The sequence below is a fragment of the Microtus oregoni genome, unplaced genomic scaffold (genome assembly GCF_018167655.1).
Source record: "Microtus oregoni isolate MIOR12 unplaced genomic scaffold, Mior012 000022F_ref0000154, whole genome shotgun sequence".
Taxonomy (NCBI): domain Eukaryota; kingdom Metazoa; phylum Chordata; class Mammalia; order Rodentia; family Cricetidae; genus Microtus; species Microtus oregoni.
In genome coordinates this window covers 32,215,421-32,235,946 of record NW_024543081.1, presented here as the reverse complement: position 1 = coordinate 32,235,946, position 20,526 = coordinate 32,215,421, and the positions used below count along the sequence as shown (strand labels likewise).

Genomic DNA, 20,526 nt, shown 5'->3' with positions numbered 1-20,526 from the left:
TAGCCGTATTTCAAATATCCATCAGTTATATTCTGACAGGGCAGGCGACAGAATATTACATCACCATAAAAGGGTTCATGCCAACATCCTTATTCTGGGAATACTGCATGGTCTGGTTACAACCAATTCTCTCACAGAGATGAGATGGTCTTAATGCAATTCTGAGAGGAATATTTGAGAATTGAAGGCATTTGTTTCTTGGTTCTATCCCTGAAGGGACTCAAGGAGCACACCAGACATCAAGAGTGACCGAGAAGCCTGACAGCTTGGTTCTTTCTTAGGGGACAGTTTATCTTGTACCTTTGGTTGCTCTGGGTAACACGATGCTTACAGACAGCCATACACAGCCAGCCTTGTTGATTCAGCCACACCCCAAATAGCCTCACCCACCAGATTACTCTGAAACTCAAAAGCCTGTGTCCAGAACCTAGATAAAACCAGACACCAGGATTTTGCTAGTTCCCAGACCAGAGGAGCCACGAAGAAAAGGAAGAAAGAATGGAGAAGCCACCTAAAGCCAAGTAACGTACTGCTTTCTCTTACTGATGGTTTCTGGGTGTGGCCATAGCCAGGGGAGCCTGGAGTAAGGGGCTCCCTCCCTAAATAACTAAGATTTTAAAGCTTAGCAGGCAAAGGCCGTAGACCAGAGGAACAACTGGTGCTGATCATGCACTTGAAAGATACACTTTTCATTACGTGATGAGAAAATAAATATCATTTTAGTAGCCACTTTTCACTGGAGATAGCCATTGCTAATGTCAAAAGCAGTTCTTTTCATCCCTTGAGTTGGACTGTAGCAGTTATTAAATGCCTTTGATCAGGAAGTGGGGATTTGTCTTATGGTACTGAAGTAAACTCGTTGGCTTTCCCCGCCCGTGGCTTCCTTTTTGCCTGTGGTCATCATTCTTCTCTGTCAAATTTCTTCTCTCAGTCGCTCAGTGTGGGCTGAGACTTTCCCAACCTTCCCTCAGGTATTGTTAGTCACTGGCTTCCCTCATAGACTTGCTTAGAAAGCTGTGAGGAGGCTGAAACATGGGCCTGGCGATGACAATGTCCTCATGGGGCAGAGGATATTAGCTTCGTGGTTCCGAGAAAGCCTTGTTGGATCTGCATGAGAGGAGCTGATTTGTACACTTTCATCCTTGAAGTAATAGTGAAGAAACATGTCAGTATATGAAAGTTTAAATCAGGGCCAGGATCTGAATTCTGGTATGGAATTGAGGTAATGAGTAACTTAAAAAATTAAACAATTGTTTATGGAATGCTTATTGATTATATCATGAGTTTAGTGCTTTACTGGGTCCGCCAGAAGTCCTTCTCTTTGATGTTTACAGATTGGTGGTGCTGATAGATAATGAAAGCTTATGCATTACAAATAATATGGTAGCGATATCAAAGAATTATGTTAGAGCTTGGGCAGGAGTGCCTCCATTTGGGGGAAGAGAGTGTCCTTAGAGAACACATTTGTAAGCTGGAAGAAGGACTAGTCAATAATATTCTTGAGCATGGAGAATGGAGATTGGAGTGAAGGAGAATGTTCCAGAAGGAAGATCTAGATTGCAAGATGTGTGGAGATGAGACAGAATGCGGTCGATGAGTGTGTACTTATGTCCATCTTGTGCTTTTCGTCAGTAAATACCTTTGATAATAGTGTTTCTGTACTGATAGTGGAGGGCCCATTTTCCTTTTGGGTTACAAGCACCACCTATTCCTGAAGATCTAGGTCAAGGTCACTTCATTCAAGCAAACTCTAGATTTCCTCTTCTGGGAGTAAAGTCTCCTTCAGATTTCCCACTGTTTTTGTCTTCTTGAAACCTTCCACTTGTTATAACCTAGAATCTATCTATCACTCAAGGACAGATCCCCTTCCTTCTTGGATTATAGCGCACTGAGAATCAGGGGCGCTCCGATTGCTTTCCAGAACATGTATGCAAAGAATGCAGGGCTCCCGATGAGGATGGGTCTTGCAGCATTTTGCATATTTCTTAAGGATTGGTTGTATTTTTTTCATTTCCTAAACTGTGCAGCTGCCACTTCTCAAAATAATGTTTAGAAGAGGGCAACAGTATTTGATTCCCTCTGTTCATGCACAGTGGACTCACCGGGATGCTGGTGTTTGTAGTGGCTGTGTAAAAGCTCTGAGTGAAGAAAGCAGCTTCTCCTCTGAGCAGCAATCCTTGCTCGGTGTGGAGGGATTTTTAGCATAGTGGTGCTACTTGACTGCTAAAATAATGAAATACTTCTGCACCAGGAAGCAAGTGCGTCTTCATTAAGCTCACACAGTTCCCTTCTGATACCTAGGACCCACTTGCATGCAACAGTCTGGCCTGACAGGGAGCCTTTAAGAGTCTGTGCAGTTGCTGGGGCTGGTAGTGTTTTGGTAGGTCAACACCTCTGCTATGGGTGTTTTGACTATGACTCCTGTTTAATCAGTGGTATCTATAACATTGAGGTATGTCCTTCTGAAAAATAATGGGACTGGGGTAGCCTTTTGTGTAGAAGAGAGTAAGGATAATGAGTCCAATCTGGTGGTTTCATAATTTGCTGGTTATATCCCCATAGGCATATTGTTTTACTTCTGATTCTTGTTTTTTTTGTCAGTAAAAGAAGTGTGCTAATTCTTTTGTTTGTTTTCTTATTTATTTATCTATCCACACATCCATCCCTCTAGTCACCCATCATCCATCCATCTACCCACCCACCCTCTAATTCATCCACCAATCTAACCACCCACCCAATCACCCATCCATCCATCCATCCATCCATCCATCCATCCATCCACCAATCTACCCACCCAACCATCCACCCATCCATCCATCCATCTAGCCACCCACCCTCTAATTCATCCACCCATCTACCCACCCACCCAATCACCCATCCATCCATCCATCCATCCATCCATCCATCCATCCACCAATCTACCCACCCAACCATCCACCCATCCATCCATCCATCTACCCACCCACCCTCTAATTCATCCACCCATATACCCACCCACCCAATCATCCATCCATCCACCCATCCATCCATCCATCCATCCATCTACCCACCCACCCTCTAATTCATCCACCCATCTACCCACCCACCCAATCATCCATCCATCCATCCATCCATCCATCCATCCACCAATCTACCCACCCAACCATCCACCCATCCATCCATTCATCTAGCCAGCCAGCCAGTCAGCAAAGAGTGGTGCCAAACTGATGGTGACCAAAGAAACATGGAAAGATTCAGTTTGGGCAACTAGCTTGTTTGAAGGTCAAATGAGACATTGAGAGTAAAAGTCATTTGAAAGTGCAAAGCACCAAGGTAACACTGAAGTGATCTTCAGCACTTTTTTAGAAAACAAGGAAGGGTATTTTTTATGTACTCTGACTTTTTAGCATGGTCCTTCAGAGCTTCATTTATTCATGAGATGTGTGCAAATCACGCACAGCACCCAAAGGACTCTGGGAAGTTTCCACTTAACTAGTATTTGATGAGAATTTCTTTGCTTCAGGTATTACCTCTTTTGCCAAAACATGAACTTCCACAATACTTTCAGAATGCAAAAGTAACACACAATCTTTATAAATAGGGAAAAGAATACAGAAAAACATAGACATAAAGACAAAGATAAAACGAATCCAGTTATACATCCCGGAGAGAAACACTTTTGATGAAACTTCCCTCCAGATACCCTTCTATGCATATATTCATGACTTTCACAGAAACTGCATCCTATTCCCCACGCTGCTCCCAAACCAACTTTTTAACACACACCGAATGCTTTATCACTGGGTGGATGAATGAACAGCGTTTAACATTAAAAGAGCCTGTGATCTCTCTGGTTTCTTTCATCTCCGCATTCTAGGACACTGTGAGTGTTAAAACTTCTTACGTTTTCTTCTGGGACCAAGGGAGTCTTGAGCTATGGGCACCTTTTCAGTTCAACAAACACGCACTTGTACAGCCGTCACCAATGACTGCTTTTTATTTTTTTCATTATGTACACAGTGTTGCTTTATTCAGATCCTTGTTGCTGGATGTTTGAGTTATTTCTTATGTAACAATTACATAATAACTATCCTTATGAACTCAGTTTTGTTTATGTGCAGAGTTGTGCAGTGTGGACTGGGTTTTGGAGAGGGTCAAGGGTGGGAATCGTTAGAGCAGTGGTTCTCAACCTCCCTTTTGCTGTGGCCCTTTAATACAGGTCCTCATGCTGTGGTGACCCCCAACCGTAAAATTGTTTCTGTTGCTACATCATAACTGTAATATTTTACACTTATGAATTGTGATGTAAATATCTCTGTTTTCTGCTGGTCTTAGGCGAACCCCGTGAAAGTGTCTATTGACCCTCCCTCCCCCACCACAAAGGGGCAGCAGCCCACAGGTTGAGAGCTGCTGCTTTAGATGAAAAGGGACAGAAAATACTGGGTGCAGTTTTGAAGGACACGAGTAATCATGCTTTGGAGCTCTTAAAAATAGCTTTCATCTCATCAAAGCTGCATCTGTGGGAGGCCCTTGAGCAAGACAGAGAGGAGGGTCAGATGCTGGTCAGTCAACACAGGTTTTGTGATCTCTCCTTTGATGCTGGAAGTGGAATATTGCTAACACACCAGCCCCTGGTATTGAGGGATCCTTCATCTAGGGGGTCCACATGGGATCAGCTGGAGTTGTAATCAATAGTGGATAGCTGTCAGTAGAGTGGGGGATCGCCCCCTGCAAAGTTAAGGTGTAGATAGATATTTGCCTTCCTGGGGACTTGCCACAGCATTGGGAGGAGTCACTTCTGCTGGTGGGTGAGGTCGGGAGTTGTTTTCTATGTAAACCCATAAGGACTGGGGTTTCTGGTCCTTTGCATGCAACCGTTCTTGTGGCCAGCTTGAAACAAGCCAATCCCTCCCCCCCCCCCCCCCACCTGTCATAACTTTCCGTGGCCCTTGCATTGAGCATTTGCTACCTGGGTTCAATAGTAGCTGACTCCTATGACGTCATCTCTAAGTATAGGAAGTCTTGAGATTCTGGTTCTCAAACTGATTGCCACTTGAGGACAGGGGTGTTTGTTTTGCATGACAGAAGGTGACATCTGCGGCTGAGCAGGGTTGTGTCTGAGTCACAGGAGGCCACGGGGTCGCAAAGGAGGCAGGAAAAAGAGGAGACTCAGTGAAAGGAGGATCCTGCAGTTGCAGCAAACACTCCTGGTGCATCAACCTTCTGCCTAAACTTGCCCAGAGACTTCATGGGAGTCTTGCCCAGAAGAAGCAGGGCAGCATGGGGCGGTCGCTGCAGAGATCGCTAGGTGGAGTAGGATAATTTGTACTATGGTTAAGAATGGAAAATTTATGCAGCAAGAGGTCATGGCTGCCAACAGACAACACAGGGGTGAATCAGAAACCCAATGGGTGTGCTGAGACGATGGTTGGGGTTTAAAGCGTTTGCAGTACAAGCCTTGGGACCAGAGTTCAGAACCCCAGGCACCCACGTGAACGCCAGGCGGATGTGGTATGCCACCTGTACTTTCAGCCTCAGAATGCAGAGCATTGGCTGACAAGACTAACCGCGCTGCTGAGCAATGGATTTGAGCAGGAAACCCTGCCTTAGTGAATAAGGTAGAAGGTGAACGAGCTGTGGAGGCAGATTCCTGACAGCAGTCCTGGGCCTGCATTCACGTGGCCCTTCACACCCATGGGCCCATGCACACACAAAAAAGTGTGAATACACACACGCATGCACCCTACAAATACATAGGGAAAATGGGGCGAAATAAATAATAAAAAGGGAACCTCATCAGGTTTGGAAAAATCTGGCAACAGGGGAGACTTGGGGCAAGAAGCGCTACGGAGGACACCCTGAGGCTTAGCCACCTGCATACAATTTCTAAAGCCATACACCTCTTTTTTTTTATTTAAAATTTTTTTTATTGAGAAAAGAAGAAAAAACAAAACATAAACAAAAAACAAGTTTCCACCTCCTCCCAGCCTCCCATTTCCCTCCCCCTCCTCCCACCCTTCTCCCCATCCTCCCACCCTTCTCCCCCTTCCCCCACTCCTCTCCCCCTCCCTCTCCAGTCCACAGAGCAGTCCGGGTTCCCTGCCCTGTGGTAAGTCAGTCCTAGGTCCTCCCCCCTCTGTCCATATCTAGGAAGGTGAACATCCAAACTGGCTAGGCTCCCACAAAGCCAGCACATAAGTAGGATCAAAACCCCGTGCCATTGTCCTTGGCTTCTCATCAGCCCTCATTGTTCGCCATGTTCAGAGAGTCCGGTTTTATCCCGTGTTTTTTCGGTCACAGTCCAGCTGGCCTTGGTGGGCTCCCAGTAGATCAGCTCCACTGTCTCAGTGGGTGGGTGCACGCCTCGTGGTCCCGACTTCTTTGCTCATGTTCTCCCTCCTTCTGCTCCTCATTGGGACCTTGGGAGCTCAGTCCAGTGCTCCTGTGTGGGTCTCTGTCTCTATCTCTATCCATCACCAGATGAAGGTTCTATGATGATATGCAAGATATTCGTCAGTATTGCTCTAGGATAGGGTCATTTCAGGTTCCCAATCCTCAGCTGCCCAAGGAACTAACTGGGAACCTCATCTTGGGCACTTGGGAGCCCCTCTAGGGTCAAGTCTCTTGCCCACCCTAAAGTGGCTCCCTTAACTAAGAATTGTGGTTCCGTGCTCCCCTATCCACCTTTCCTTTATCCCTATTCTCCTGTTTCTTTAAGCATGACACAAAATCTTGTTTTGGAAATGGACACATGGCTCTTTATTGTTTCGTCCCAGCTGGTGTGACTATCTGTGTATTTTACTATAGGAACACTAGCCCATTTGCTTGTAAAATGCCGTCTTGAACTCTAGCGGGGGAGAATTAGGTACTTCGTCTTTCTAAAATAAGAGATATTTCAACCTTCCTAATACATCAGCTCCAGAGATGGCAGGTGAGATACGTGGGTTTGGGGCCTGCAGTGACGGCTCAGGGGTTAACAGTACTTTTCCACTCTCAGAGAGGGCCAGAGTTCGATACCCAGGGCCCATATTGGCAGTTTACAACCACCTGTAATTCCAGGAGATCCAGTACCCTCTTCTGGCCTCCACAGGCGCACACACACACACACACGAAAAATGAAAGCAAATGATTAAAATAAGAAGAGATGAGGGCCGTGCCATAGCCCATTCATTATTTATATGACAAGCACCATGTCCTTGCTTTACGCTAATGTGTTTGTTTGGCGTCTGTGATACCTTCTGACCTAGATGCCCACCTGAGAACCATTTGACTGACTAGAAAGCAAGAACCCTGAGGAGTTTTGTAATTTTCCTAGGGTTGTAGACATGACAGGCAATGAAAGGGCAGAGTTTGGAGGCGTAGTAATGAATCAATTTACTCAGGAGGAATCAACAGTCAACCTTATTTGGGGACAACTCTTCAGTATTTGACTGTACTGAAACCACTGGCAGGTAAGCAGCTACTCTGGATCCAGCAGCTGGGTGAGGTACAGGGCTTTTCCTGGAGGGGACTTTATTTCCTCCTCTCTGGGACTCTAATAAAAGCGGTCACCACCAACAGAACCTTTTTACCTGTTGGGAAAACTCGTGATTGTTGGGAGAAAAGATTCATTGACAATAATTACACTTCCTTGTCGAAATGTCCAAGGGACAGCTCAGTTTTTCGGGTACTAAATTGGAATTTTGGCTGCTTGCACTTCGTAATCAATACACTAACTTTTGAAAATCTTCACAGCAGCTTGTGGTGACAGCACCATTTGTCACGGTGGCAATCTTCCTTCGGTGCCTTTTTCCCCTCGGAAACTGTGTTTCTGTTAATGGCTGGGTGGGATGGCTGCTCTCGTCTTCCTTTATTGATGCCCGCATTATCGGAGCGAAGAATCCTAAGCCCTGACAAAATAAAAATAGGCCACATTTATTGCTGCCTCTCAGTGTTCCTCACTCATCTTGGTTAGAGAGCCAGGTTAGATTCCGCGGGCAGGATGGCTGCTTCCTGGAGCCGTGCCTGCATCTGTCCATCACAGGACTTCCGGCTCGCTGGCTTTTCTCACAGTTTTGATTTTTCCATTTTGGAAATAGAAATCTTGTATATATCATGAATAATGATAAGAGTTATTTATAGAACTGTTACAAAGGATTATTAGACAGGAATATTAATTTTCTCCCAATTCTTGATCAAGATGTGTAAATTATCTTTTAATGAAATTTGGAGAAAAGTTTTTCTTGTTTTTTGTTTTTTCTGTAGTGCTAATTTTGCATAGGGAAGTAACAGATGAAGATTCCAATATGCTTATATGCTTGCTCTGGGGACCAAAAAGGACATGTGGGTGTCAGGTCCAAAAGAAACTGGGGATAAATGGCTAACTGTAGTGTCTATTAGCATACCAAAGCCCATGCTGGCTCCAGATTCTCAGCACTGCACATCCCTGACCAGAGTCCATGCTGGCATCCCGACTCTTCTCACCCACCTGCTCCTTACCCCCAATTTTTTCAGCTCTTTCCCCCAGCTTCTGATTCCTATATAACACTTCCGTGAGCTCTTGGCCCCTCTCTTATGCTATTTTCTCCCATTGTGCCCTCCCCAGCCCCCATCACGTGGGCTGTGTTTTATGCTCTGCTCCCTGCTCTGGATTCTTCCAGATGCCTCTGGCTGTATTCTCCTCATCTCTACAACAAAAACCTTCCCCTCACGCATACCTCGGAGCAGACCTGGCCTCACTGTATCCATAGGGTTAACTAATATTGTTGCCGCCTGGTGGTGATGGAGGGGGGCATTGTTTTCTCCTTCTGTCTGTTCCACACCTTTGGACTTTCCTTTCTGAGTCGTAAATTTGCTCAAGGTACAAAGCACTGGCAGCTGGGATGCAGGCGTGTGATCTGTGCTCTGTCCGTCAGTCAGATGCTCACCTTTGAGATTTGGAATAAGAAGCCTATGCAGGTGTAGCCTAGAGAATCTGGTGAGGGGAAGGACAGATAGGTCTGCAAATTAGAAAGAGCCATGTTAGGCTTTGGGGCAGCAACCTCTGGTGCTGGTATCCATGGTGACAGGAGACAGAAAGCACCTGCTAATTGCTACAAAGAGGAAAATGGTTTGTTTCAGCCATCCCTGCTCTGCCCCATGAAAAATATGACAGGAATAATCAACCAATTATAAAATTATCTGTCCACACTAGTTTTAATTTCCTCTGCCTTCAAGTCTGTAGAGATCAGAAGTTATAGGAAAGAAAACGCACAAAAGGAAAACAGAGAAGATGATATGGTTTTGAAAAAAACTCTCAAAGTAGAACACACACACCCTTCTAGGACACTGGTGATAACCGGATGGTTTACATTTACTTGTCAAGGGTCCTTCAAATAGCTGTGTAGCCGAGTGTGTGGAAGTGGCTGAGGCCGTCTGTTATAGGAGGCAGATAATACAGCGAGAATGGCCATTCACTGTGTGCCCAGGGAGCTGGCACTACACAGGGGTGAATGACGTCAGGATGCCCCCACACGCGCTGTGCACAAGCTTTACGGTTACTCGGGCCCTCTCCCACGAGAACTCCTGTCACTGAACCTTCCCCACAACGCCATTCCACGCACCGAGAAAAACCATATGCTGACATCCCAGCGGCACTAGAATGATAGGTGGGTCTCTCGGGTTTCATGCCAAGTTTGTCCAACCTGACCCAGATGCCTCAGGGCTAAGCTGGTTTATGGTCTGTCTCCTAAGTGAAATAGCTGAATAGAATTACTAAGCTTTCTCCAGCATATTCTTCATTATTAAGAGTCTGAGTACAATATTTATGGGATTTTTGTGATGCTGGAGGCAAGGAGAACGAATATGTGGTGTTTCCATCTTCTAGACGCTTTCAGTGTGCTTGGGAAGACACCAAGGGTGATGGTGATGGGTTTGACGCCTCCTTAGTTGATCAGAATGCACCAGCACAAGCCATCCCCGCCATTCACTGTGCACCGATAATTGAGTGAGGATTACAACACGGTATTATTTTATAGAATGAGAATCACCTTCCTGTCAATTTCAGTGACAGTTTCTCTGGGACATGTACCATCAGTGTGCTTTGGGTTTAGATTGTACAGAAAAGCAATGCACAAGTCACTGTCCCTGGTGGAAGTTTGTTCAGTGGACATACTGAATATCGGCAGTAAAATAGAGAGGCTAAGAGCGAAGGATCAGGAGTCATGTCTTGGCCCCATCATCTAAGGCTGACTGAGTCCTGGAAAGTACTTTGAGCTATCTATCTATCTATCTATCTATCTATCTATCTATCTATCTATCTATCATCTTCCCATCTTCTTCTGGAAAATAGAGATGGTTGCTCCTGCTTCGTAGAATAGCTTCAGAGACAAAATGAAGTAAGTACATACAAGTGTTTGCTGTAGTTCCCAGGCACAAGAGCACAGACTGCTGTTTTCATCATTAACATTTAATCTTCTACAGTAGCTTTTGGGGGGCCAGAAACGTCATCACAGTGTGCATCTCAGGGATGAGAGTACCTCTCAGGAGCTCCTGTGCTGTTTGGGGTTCACACGAGGGGCTCTGGTTTTCCTGGAGTGGCCTGGTGCATCAGCTTCCCCTGACACTTTGTTGCTTGGTTATGAAGACCCAGCTGCTCCGTCTCAGCTTCGCCTGCTGCTATGATCCTTCTTCTGCTCGTGCCCTACCGGCGCTCTTCTGTCGACCCAACATGCAGTAGAGACAGTAGGCATCTTTTTGCTTGCCCACTGTGGTCCCAGAAGACTGCCTTTCCCTGTGTGAATTCTACAATTCTGCCTCTTTACCAGCTTCTGAGGTGTCTCCAACTTGAATGTGAATTCTCTTGCCCACCTGACTCTATGCTGTCATGATTTCTTCCAGAATGTTAGTTCACTTATGGTCCAATCAGTCATGGCCCATGAATGATGTAATATGTTTTGGGGATGTTCTAACCCTGAAAAGAGGACCCTGGGAGTCACATGCAACCTCCACCTGGTCTTTCAGTCCTGTGGGTAGAGGGGTGAACAGAGGCCTCCACACAAAGTAACTTGAACTCCAAATCCAGAAGCCATCTTGGGAAGCTGTAGCCTGTTAGAATCCACTTTTACACGCTTTGTTAATTGCTTTTCATCTCCCCATCTGGAACAGCAGCAGCTTTAGGAGAGAAATTTAATTCTTTCTGGTTCTTTTTTTACTAACGAGCTTAATTTTTTTATATTATTGATGTTTTCCATAATTTTCGAAGCAATGAGCTTTGTTGAAAAGCCATAAGATAGAAGAAAGACATGTCAACGACAAATTCCATGATCCTCTACCAGTAAGTTTATTACCCGAGGCCCATATTTCTTTATCTGAAAAGGGAGGATAATGGTTCTGGTTACTTTGAAAACCATAGAGGCTGAATACCATCTGTGAGCGATCAGTGATAGGGTTCCAAGTGGTAAACTGTAATAGTCTCCCTCCTCCACCAGAGGAAGGGTACCCTTATTCTATCCATGTGCGCCTCGCTACTCCCCTCTCCCAGGAAGAAAGGCAAAACCTATAGGATTCACAATACCCAAACTCATGAAGAGGTGAGTCTTTGGCTGCTGGTTCTCAGAGGTGCCCAGGTGGTCCCTCCGTCAGGTGACTCTTCGTTAGCTGCGTCTATCTGGGGCCCTACCATGTGGAAGTGCGGTTTCTCACCAAGCTTCCTTCATGCAGGGCTTTTGAAGCCTTAGGTTGTTTACTGAGAGGCTGCAGGATGCCGTGCCTCATGGCCTCCAGTCACCTTCTATTCAACTGTTGAGTTGTCCCCAGGAGCTGACGTCCCATTGCTGACACTTGACACTGAACACAACTGTTTCTAAGATGAATTCTCTGAGCAATGCCAACCGAATGAGCCCAGGATTAAAACTCGCAGACAAATTAAATACATTGTTTGTGCCAGGGTCATTTTCAGGAAGCAGATAAATCGAACAAGCTTTACATAATCCAAAGTCATTTCCTAAAGTGAGGAAACCAGCTTTACCGTAAAGAATAATTGATTTCCTCTCCTTCCAGAGAAGATTGCACTGCCAGATGGTAGCTTGGATTTCAGCAATTGTATTGCTTTTCAACGACCGTGTTGCATGAGAAAGGAACAAACCACGCCATCTCTTTTGAGACCCCTTAGCAAGCTAAGGACAGGATGAACGTGTGCGTGTGCTGTCAAGGGGGTTGCAAGTGTGGTCTGTGCAGAGCTGACACTTGACTGTGTTGAGGCTCCTACTGAACGAGCAGCCTGAATACCTTGCTTTGTTGTGAAATCAGGTAAGGGCTCACCACATTCTGGGGTGTTTTTGGAGACTTTTATTACACATTAGATGATTAGATGGAATCCACGGAGCTATTGGCTTTACCCCAATTCTCTCCATATGCTTTTCAAAATGGAAGCTTCTTTTTGAAATACGTGGCAAGATGGATTTGTGACTAGCAAGGTCTGGATCAGATTCTTGTAGTTTGGGTCTTCTGAGAGGAAGATGCTAGTATAGCATCAGTGTGCTGAGGAGATCAATTTGGGAAACACTTGGGATGGGCATTGTGGAAAGAATGGACGGCAAGGAGAACATTCAAACCAAGCTTCAGCTCCAACCTCTGTGACCCAAAGGAAGTAGGAGGAGGAGGCAACTGAGGCAATTCTAGACGAATAGAGGAAGGAGGTGTCTTATGTCCCAAGTTGCCCCCTAGAGAAGGAGCCTGAATGAATTCGCTTTTCCCTGCTGTACTCTTAAGCTAGGCTCAGCCCATTCGGGGTGTGGCCTCAGTGTGATGCAGGTACAGAGGTGGGTCCACACACTGCAGCCAGGCTGTCAATCAACAGCCTCCCTGCAGCTGGGGCTCAGGCACAGTTTTCCCCCTCCATCATATTCAGCTGTGCCCATTGTTAGAACAATTTAGTCAAGGCTTTGGCAAGTAAGCAGTCACTCTATCCTGCAGGGGGACCTGTCTTTTCTATTTCACTTAGCGGCCGTGACACACATGCACACGTGAAAGCTCTTTATGATCCCTGATCCCCGATCCTATCCCTAACCCCCTAAGGGGGCTCTTATTATGGGTGACAGGTATATCAGCTGCGGAAATGATTCCAGTGCTCTGTCTGCTTCATTTTCCCAATTTCCTACAGGCATAGCATAGTGCTTGGTCATCTTAGCACAGGGCTAGGCATCTTAGCACAGGACCAGACATCTTAGCACAGGACCAGGGCATCTTAGCACAGGACCAGTCATCTTAGCATGGAACCAGGCATCTTAGCACAGGGCCAGGTGTCTTAGCACAGAGCCAGGCATCTTAGCATGGAACCCGTCATCTTAGCACAGGGCCAGGCATCTTAGCATGGAACCAGGCCTCTTAGCATGGAACCAGGCATCTTAGCACAGAGCCAGGCATCTTAGCATGGAACCAGGCATCTTAGCACAGGGCCAGTTGTCTTAGCACAGGGCCAGGCATCTAATAGGCACTTGGGTTTGCAGAGTCATGATTACAAGCTTTGTGCGAGCGCCAAGGAAACAGGTCGTAACCAAGGCTCAATGTGGAGTAACGATGTGGACGCTGAGGAACCTTCGCTCTGGTGGGCAGCAGAGCATAGGGGAGGCACGTGTGACCTCTGTCTGTATGATCTCACATGTGGGTGGCAAGCCTTTGTTGTGGCGGTAGCCTTCTCCTCAGAGTGGGGAGGCCAGGAGAAAGTCTCAGACATTGCTCTGCAGTACATCCTCTTTAGCATTTTGGAAACGAATCTGAAGCTAATTGTATCAGCAGGTCACACATCAATGACTGTACAGCATCGCCCCACTGAAGCTCATGTCCCTGAGCGGCTTACATGACTAACTGCCTGAGTGTTGACAGCTCTTCCTCCTCCCTGGGAAGATCCAGCCAGGGATAAAAACTGGGAAAGAGAGAGTCTAAGAGAGCGAGGTAATTTGTAGCTAGACAGCTTCTTAGAGTTGAGATAGCTCTCTGTCTGGCTCCTAGGGTTGATAGTTTTGTTTTGTTTTTTTCTGTTTTGATTTGTGCATTTCTTTGCACCAGCTCAGCATTTCTCACAATGAATGTCTGCGGATTGAACTAAGGAACAAACCCCATGTGCCCACTATATGGTGGATCCTGGGGAGACAGAGGGGAAATAAGCCATGCTCTAAGGGGGCATTTTCCCTAACGGTGGAAGCATATACCATATATTAATATGATGTATGATATAAAATATATAATATATTAATAATAATTATTATTCTAACAATGAAAACTTACAATTGAACAGGGGCAGTGAGCATGGTTAACAATACCAGCATGACGACTGGATGCAGGCAGGACTGTCTGGAGCTAGGCTCTCTTGAGCTTTCTTTGTTTGGTGCTGGGGGTAGAAGGTAGGGCCTCACACATGCTGGCTAGCACTCTTCTACTGAGCTACACCCCCAGCTCCCTTTCAAGTCCTGACCTACCTGTGGTTTCCTGATCCTGGATAAAAACACGCAAACAGCCTTCCCTCTCTGGACCTGTCCTGGGTTTCTGCATTTGCTGATCAGAGCCCTTGGGCTTGGCAACCAACCTGAGCACAGCAGTTCTGAACAGAGATAGGGCACTGCCATAAGTACACACAGAAGGGCACTTCCTGGGACGATACCCACCCAGCGGGAGGGGCAGCTGGTATCGCTCACCTCCGCTGCTGGGCCTCTGGGTTCCCAAGTAGAGCGTTCTTCCATCCAGGACGAGTGCTGGGTATCGTCCCTCCTCAGGCACACCTCCTGGTTCAGGGAGTCCGTGAGTGTGGGCTCCTTTGCCTGCTCAGGAGCCTGGAGGTCAAGGTGAGACCCAGGGTTCTGTTTCTCTTCCCAGAGCTCTGTTCCATTCAGGCTGGGCTGCTGCAGGTCCTTGGAGATGCTGTTCCTGTGCCTGTCCTTAGAGACCTGGGTCAGGGAGGGTGAGGCTTCAAATGGACTAGAGGCAAATGGTCAGTGTTAGGTTGCTGTGTGGCTCCAGGTTCCTTAACCTTTCTGAGCCGAAGTGCTCTGAACTTGGCGAGAACTACATGGTATCTAACTCTTAGTGGGGGCTTGAAAAACTGGTGGCTCTGATTGACATTTGAGTATAGGTAGCTGTGAAGGTTAGACAGGATTGTGGGGTGGGTGCTTTTTGTTTTGGTGATAGTGGGATGTTAGGTAGATACCTGGCTTTGCATTTTCTTCTAAATATTTGCTTATTTATTTCTTATTTGTGTGTGTGTGTGTGTGTTACAAGGTTTAGTTATGTAGCCTAGGCTGGCCTCAAATTTCTGATCCTCCTGCCTCAGCCTCTCAAGTGCTGGGATTGTAGGCCTGTGCCACCACACCTAGCCTTTTGACCCCTAGCCAGATTTTGCAAGTCAATTTCCTCATGTGAAAGAGAGGTCAAGCACCTTACCGAAGGCTGCTGGGAAGCCAGTGAGGTGCTCAGTATAGCAGAGTCTATGACGACCGTCTCAGCGCACTTTGAACCAGCAGTATAGAATGAATACATAATACGTACTGACGTGTGTCTGTATCACAGCAGACTGGCTCAGTCTCAGCAGAGCGCGGGAGGAGGAGCGTTCAGCCAGCAGCAAGAGGTACAGATCTGTCTCCGGTGGTCAGCGTGTAGTTAGGGCACTCGGGACACATCTGTCAGCTCCTCTGAGCCTCAGTACTGAGAGTAACAGTGGCTGGGCTAGGAGCCTGCCTGGTGCTCTCCCCACAGAAACTCACCTAGTCCTCAGCACTCTGAGAGGAAGGCACCCATCGGTGCTTGATACTCATGACAAAATGAAGACACGGAGAGGTTATGCAGTCTGCTCCAGGTCACACAGTGAATGAGGGCAACATTAGACCATAGCCTGAATCTTACCCAGTATGCTATGAAACCCTATCAGCCTTCCTTCCGCTCCTAGGACTCTATGGTCATGCCCTCAGAGGAGAATAGAGCATCATACACGTAGGACATGCAGTTCTTCTTTACATACTCAGGGGCTTGGCTCCACCCTTCTCCATGCTTAACGAATGGCTTAAGACACTGTATCAATCGAGGTTTCAGGCAGGTGTGGGAAGTGATGTATGTGTATATGGATGGATGCACATTGGAGTTCTCCTATATGATTTCACTCTCCATGCATTGGAAAGCAGGGAAGCCTTCCTCATCGGACAGTTCTGGAATTGGAAGTCCATATCAACCACAAGTCTTTTCTGAGCCCTCTGAACTCATGGCCCGGGAGTGTGCATGGCTTTAGACCTTTCTCCTTGGTGATTTTAGGATGAGTCTGGGAAGGGCTCTCTGTGACTTGGGGACTTGTTCTGTTTTAATCCTGAGCTATGGCCGAAATTCCAAGGACAGTCAGTCTTGAAGAAGTGGGCAGGCCTGCGAGGGTCTCCTCCCGTCCACAAGGCTCAACCAACAGCTTCTGCTCAAGTCAGTAACAGGAACCTGAGCAGAACCCTCCAGAACTAGGCTGCACCGGCTGGGGAGAGGCGGTGTGGCGGGGCCCTGTTTCTGGGACTCTGGGACTCTTGCAGAAGTCCCACTCAGGAGAAGCGGTCCTAAATGCCCTCCACACACCTGCAGAGGGCCATGGGAAGGGACAGGTGAGCTTCCAGCTTTGTTTTCATCCTGGCAGGCCACCCAGGAAAAGCTGGAGCACCAAATTTCTAGTTGGATTTTTTTTTTTCCTTCTGAGTCATGTCTGGGGTACGGCTGACTGGGCACTGCTTGTGAGTAATTGCATTGAGCTGGCTCTATTCGAGGGATTTAGAGAGCCTCATTCGGCTGCACTAATTAAAGTTTGACTCTTGGATCTAATCAGCTCCTCTTGGCCACAGAAGTGATTGGACAGCCCAGGTTTGCAAAGGAGGTGAGGTCGTGGGTGAAACACCTTGACGGCTGCTTTTCAACACTGAATTTAAACAGCATTGTGCTTTGAAAGAGTGGGAACTTCTTTTTGCTTTTCTCAGGAGGTAGAAAAAGGTAACTAGATTAGATACTAAATTTTACCCCTGGGAGCATTTTATGTACGGCACAAGATCCCTAAGCAAGGCTCTGTTGAAGGAAAAAGCCAGTTTTGGGGTGAGTGAGATGGGGTTATATGGAGCAGATCTGGCCTGAGCTCAGAGAAAAAGCCCGCAGCAGCCATGTTTGTTGGGGTCTTAGCATCCTGGCAGAAGAACACAGGTGTGTGGATTCCTAGACATTTTCTCAGGGTAACCCGAGGTCCCTATGCAAATGTACATCCTCTTTCCCAGTCAGCCTCTGAGACCCGTGTACCCCAGACATGAGAAAGTAGGATTTTGGTCAAGACAAAATGACCTCTTCCCCTTAGCCCCTCTTGGTATGTCTCCTAATCCCTTCAAATGGCGCCACTCTCTGGTGGCCCAGTATTCAAATATATGAGCCTATGGGAGCCATTCTCCTTCAAACTACCACACAACTAAATGTTTTATAAGGGAATCCAACTCTCAGTTATATGAAAAAGGATTAATGAAACAACCCCGAACAAGCAGATCCAGGTACGTTCTACACGTCCCGCCAGAGAGAAGGCTGCCCATAAGGTCTGTCAAACATGAGCTCTCTGGCCTGCCCAGGATCTTTTCTTTGTAAATGTTAAGGCCATCTGAGCAATGCAGGTACCTCTAAGTAGCCAAGACCCTGGCGAGCTACAACAGGAACATTAGCGGCTCTCACCTGGTGGAGTGCTCAGTTAGTGTGCGGAGTACTGGAAGGCGTGATTGCTGCGGAGTGGAAGGAAGTCTCAAAGGCTGGTGAGAAGGATGTGTGCCTGCTACCACTCATTGATAGCTCCTTCCTGTTCTTAAAAGCTAAGTCCCCCCTCTTCTGCCCGTTCTGTATTGTCCCTACCTCTCTGTTCATGGACCTCTTGTCTTTCCCTTCATACTCTGATTTTAAAGTTTCGCTTTTACTATCATTATTAATGCACGTAGATTGCACATATTAATGGGGTTCCCTGTAACAGTTCTATAAACACATATATAATATGTTTCAGACCTATCCATACTTCCAACTACCTTATCTCATCCTCTCCTCTCCCTCTACACAGTCTCCTGGTTGTCCCTAGTAGTTTCTTAAAAATTAGAGCATATACATATAAAACACGTCATATTTTCATTCCAAGCTTGGCTTACTTTGCTCATTTAGATACCTAGTTTTCTCTACTCTTTTGCAAATGGCATGATTTTAATGTTTTCTATGCCCGAGTAATACTCTGTTCTGTGCATAGACTACGTTTTCTTTATCCACTCATCAGCGCATGGACACTCATGTGGAGTCCATGACTTGCTTACTGTGGAAGTGTTATACTAGACATGGATGTCTACCTCTGTGCTGTGCTGACATAGAATCCTCCAGGTGCATGCCAGTAGTGGAATAACAGGATCGTGTGATGTTTTTTTTTTTTTTTAAATAGGGGCTGCGTTGTTACTCTCACCAAGAGTTCCCCTTTTCTCGTATCTTTGCTAGCATTCGGGGAGGTTATTTTTCCCATTTTTGTGTTTTTTTCTGAGAAAATGGTTCACTAGATATTCCTGGTTGGCCTTGAATGTATCATCTTCCTGAGCTCCTAGGTATTTAGATCCATGGCTGTGTACCAGCAAACCCATCCTGTTCTGAAAAAAATAATTGTAAGGGTCCTTTTGAACAGGGTGACATGAAATCCCTCCACTCCACACTCCAGGCACAAGAAGGGGGATTTCCTTAGACGGCCTTTGCTTTTACAATGAAGAATTCTAGCATCGTAGAAAGGAACGCCAGGGAATGGCTTTGTCTGGGGCCTATGGAAAGCAGAATAGCCTGGCTGAAGGCTGGTGTGCATCCTTTGCCTAAATGTGTTGGAGTTTGAGACCTCCCAGAACAAAGCTAACTAAGGTTAGTATCGCTTAGGATGCTGCTAACCTTAAGAGTCCCTGAGCCCCTTTGAGGCCTGCCAACTCCTGTTATTCCAAAGGGGCCCCTCCCTTGACTCCTTACCACCAACCTCTGCAAAAGGAACCTTGGAGCTACATTCTCTAGAGCTTCAGGAGGCTGCAGAAATAGCAGAGGCCGACAAAGCATCCAATTACAACAATGCTTGACCCTTTCTCTACAGTACTGGTCACTTGTCCTGTTGTTTTGACAAAATATCCGGCAAATCCAACTTAAGGAAGGGAAGGTTGATCTCGTTTCCAAGTCCAGGGTCACAGCCCGTCATGGTGGGGAAGGGGTGGAGGCAGAAGTTTGAAGACACCAGATGTCTACCATGACTGGAGGAGTCATTTCCCCAGACCCGACACTGACTGTTTTAATAGGAGGTTTGAGTTGTGGGAAAACCTATGAAGGAAGGCCTTGTGTTCTGAGTGGAGAGTCAGGAGCTTGCGGGAAAGGCTTTAATTTGACTCCTGGGTAGTATCAGACACTGGTACAAGATGCTTTCCTGAGAGATGTAGGCCTTCCTGAGAACCAGCCAAAGGGAACAGCTTGACTCCTAGCTAGTTAAGAAGAAAGGGCCTCTCTGACCACTCCAGCTTCCTACAGGAGTTGGTGGAGGGTCCTGGTGGTACCGCCATGTATACTGTTCCTTTTGTCTGGCTTGGGGATCTGAACCCTGTCTGTACCCGTGTCTTTGGTCAAGTGACTTAGCCTCTTTAAGTTAATATCTATGTCTTGAATGTTTTGAGAGTGCTAGTGCTTCTTCCAATACTGTGGCCATTATATGAACGGTCTCATGCAATGGAATCTGACACACAGTAGGAATCTAGTTCCTACTATGCGTGTTCATCCTTCCCAGTCACTTTCTGCTTACCTTACTCCTCTTCTAGGACCCAAAGTGTAAGCTCCTTTTAGTATCTCTCTTGACCCTTCCAGGCCCATGTAAGCTATTCTTCATTCTCTAAAAGCCCTTAGTCCATATTTGAGAGAGCACTTCCTGCATTGTGCTTTCAGACACTTGGGTTTCTGTGTCCTCACCGGCATCGTGAGGGACCCAGCTAAGAAACTGCAGCATTTATCTTTGCAAGCCTATGTGTAGCCAAGTACTACAAACAAACAAACAAACAAACAACCTCATAGGCTCTCCCTGAGTACAGGAGATAAAATGCCAGCCAATAGAAGACATTCGAGCATGGGAAAGAGAATGAGAAAGAAGAATGCATTAGTGAAGGAGGTGGGTGGAGGAAATGGACGGAGGCTTGATGACAGCCAGAACTGATGGCCCATTTAACAGAGCACTAATGGCTTGCCAGGTCCCAGAGTGGATCATTTACTTTCTCTCCCCAGTTTCAGGGCAAGCACGGGGCAAGGCTCAGACAGCAGCTGACACTTTAGATCGTTTCTCCTGCCCTCAGTCCCACACCACCTCTAACTTCTTTGGGATTCGTATAATACAGCTTAAAACTGGGATAAAGAAGTTCTGAAGATTTTTGTGGTAAAGCTTTTCTATATGTGTGTTCTATCCACATTTGTCTGTCTCTAATCTAACATTCCAGCACCCTTAGTACACACCAGATACTGTGATTGCTATCTGGCGTTCAGACAGAAGCCAGACATGGCCACTGCCTTCAAACG

The 20,526-nt window shown here is 46.5% G+C and overlaps 1 protein-coding gene across 1 annotated transcript in view; it reads left to right on the top strand.

Annotated features, from left to right (window-relative positions):
• Nucleotides 1-445: 445 nt before the first annotated feature.
• Fer1l6 (fer-1 like family member 6) overlaps nucleotides 446-20,526 on the top strand; it is a 148,753-nt gene continuing 128,672 nt past the window's right edge. Inside the window, exon 1 of the mRNA XM_041672085.1 lies at nucleotides 446-521. Coding sequence (XP_041528019.1) covers nucleotides 499-521 — 23 coding nt within the window. The 5' untranslated portion in view covers nucleotides 446-498. The remainder of the gene's footprint in view (nucleotides 522-20,526) is intronic.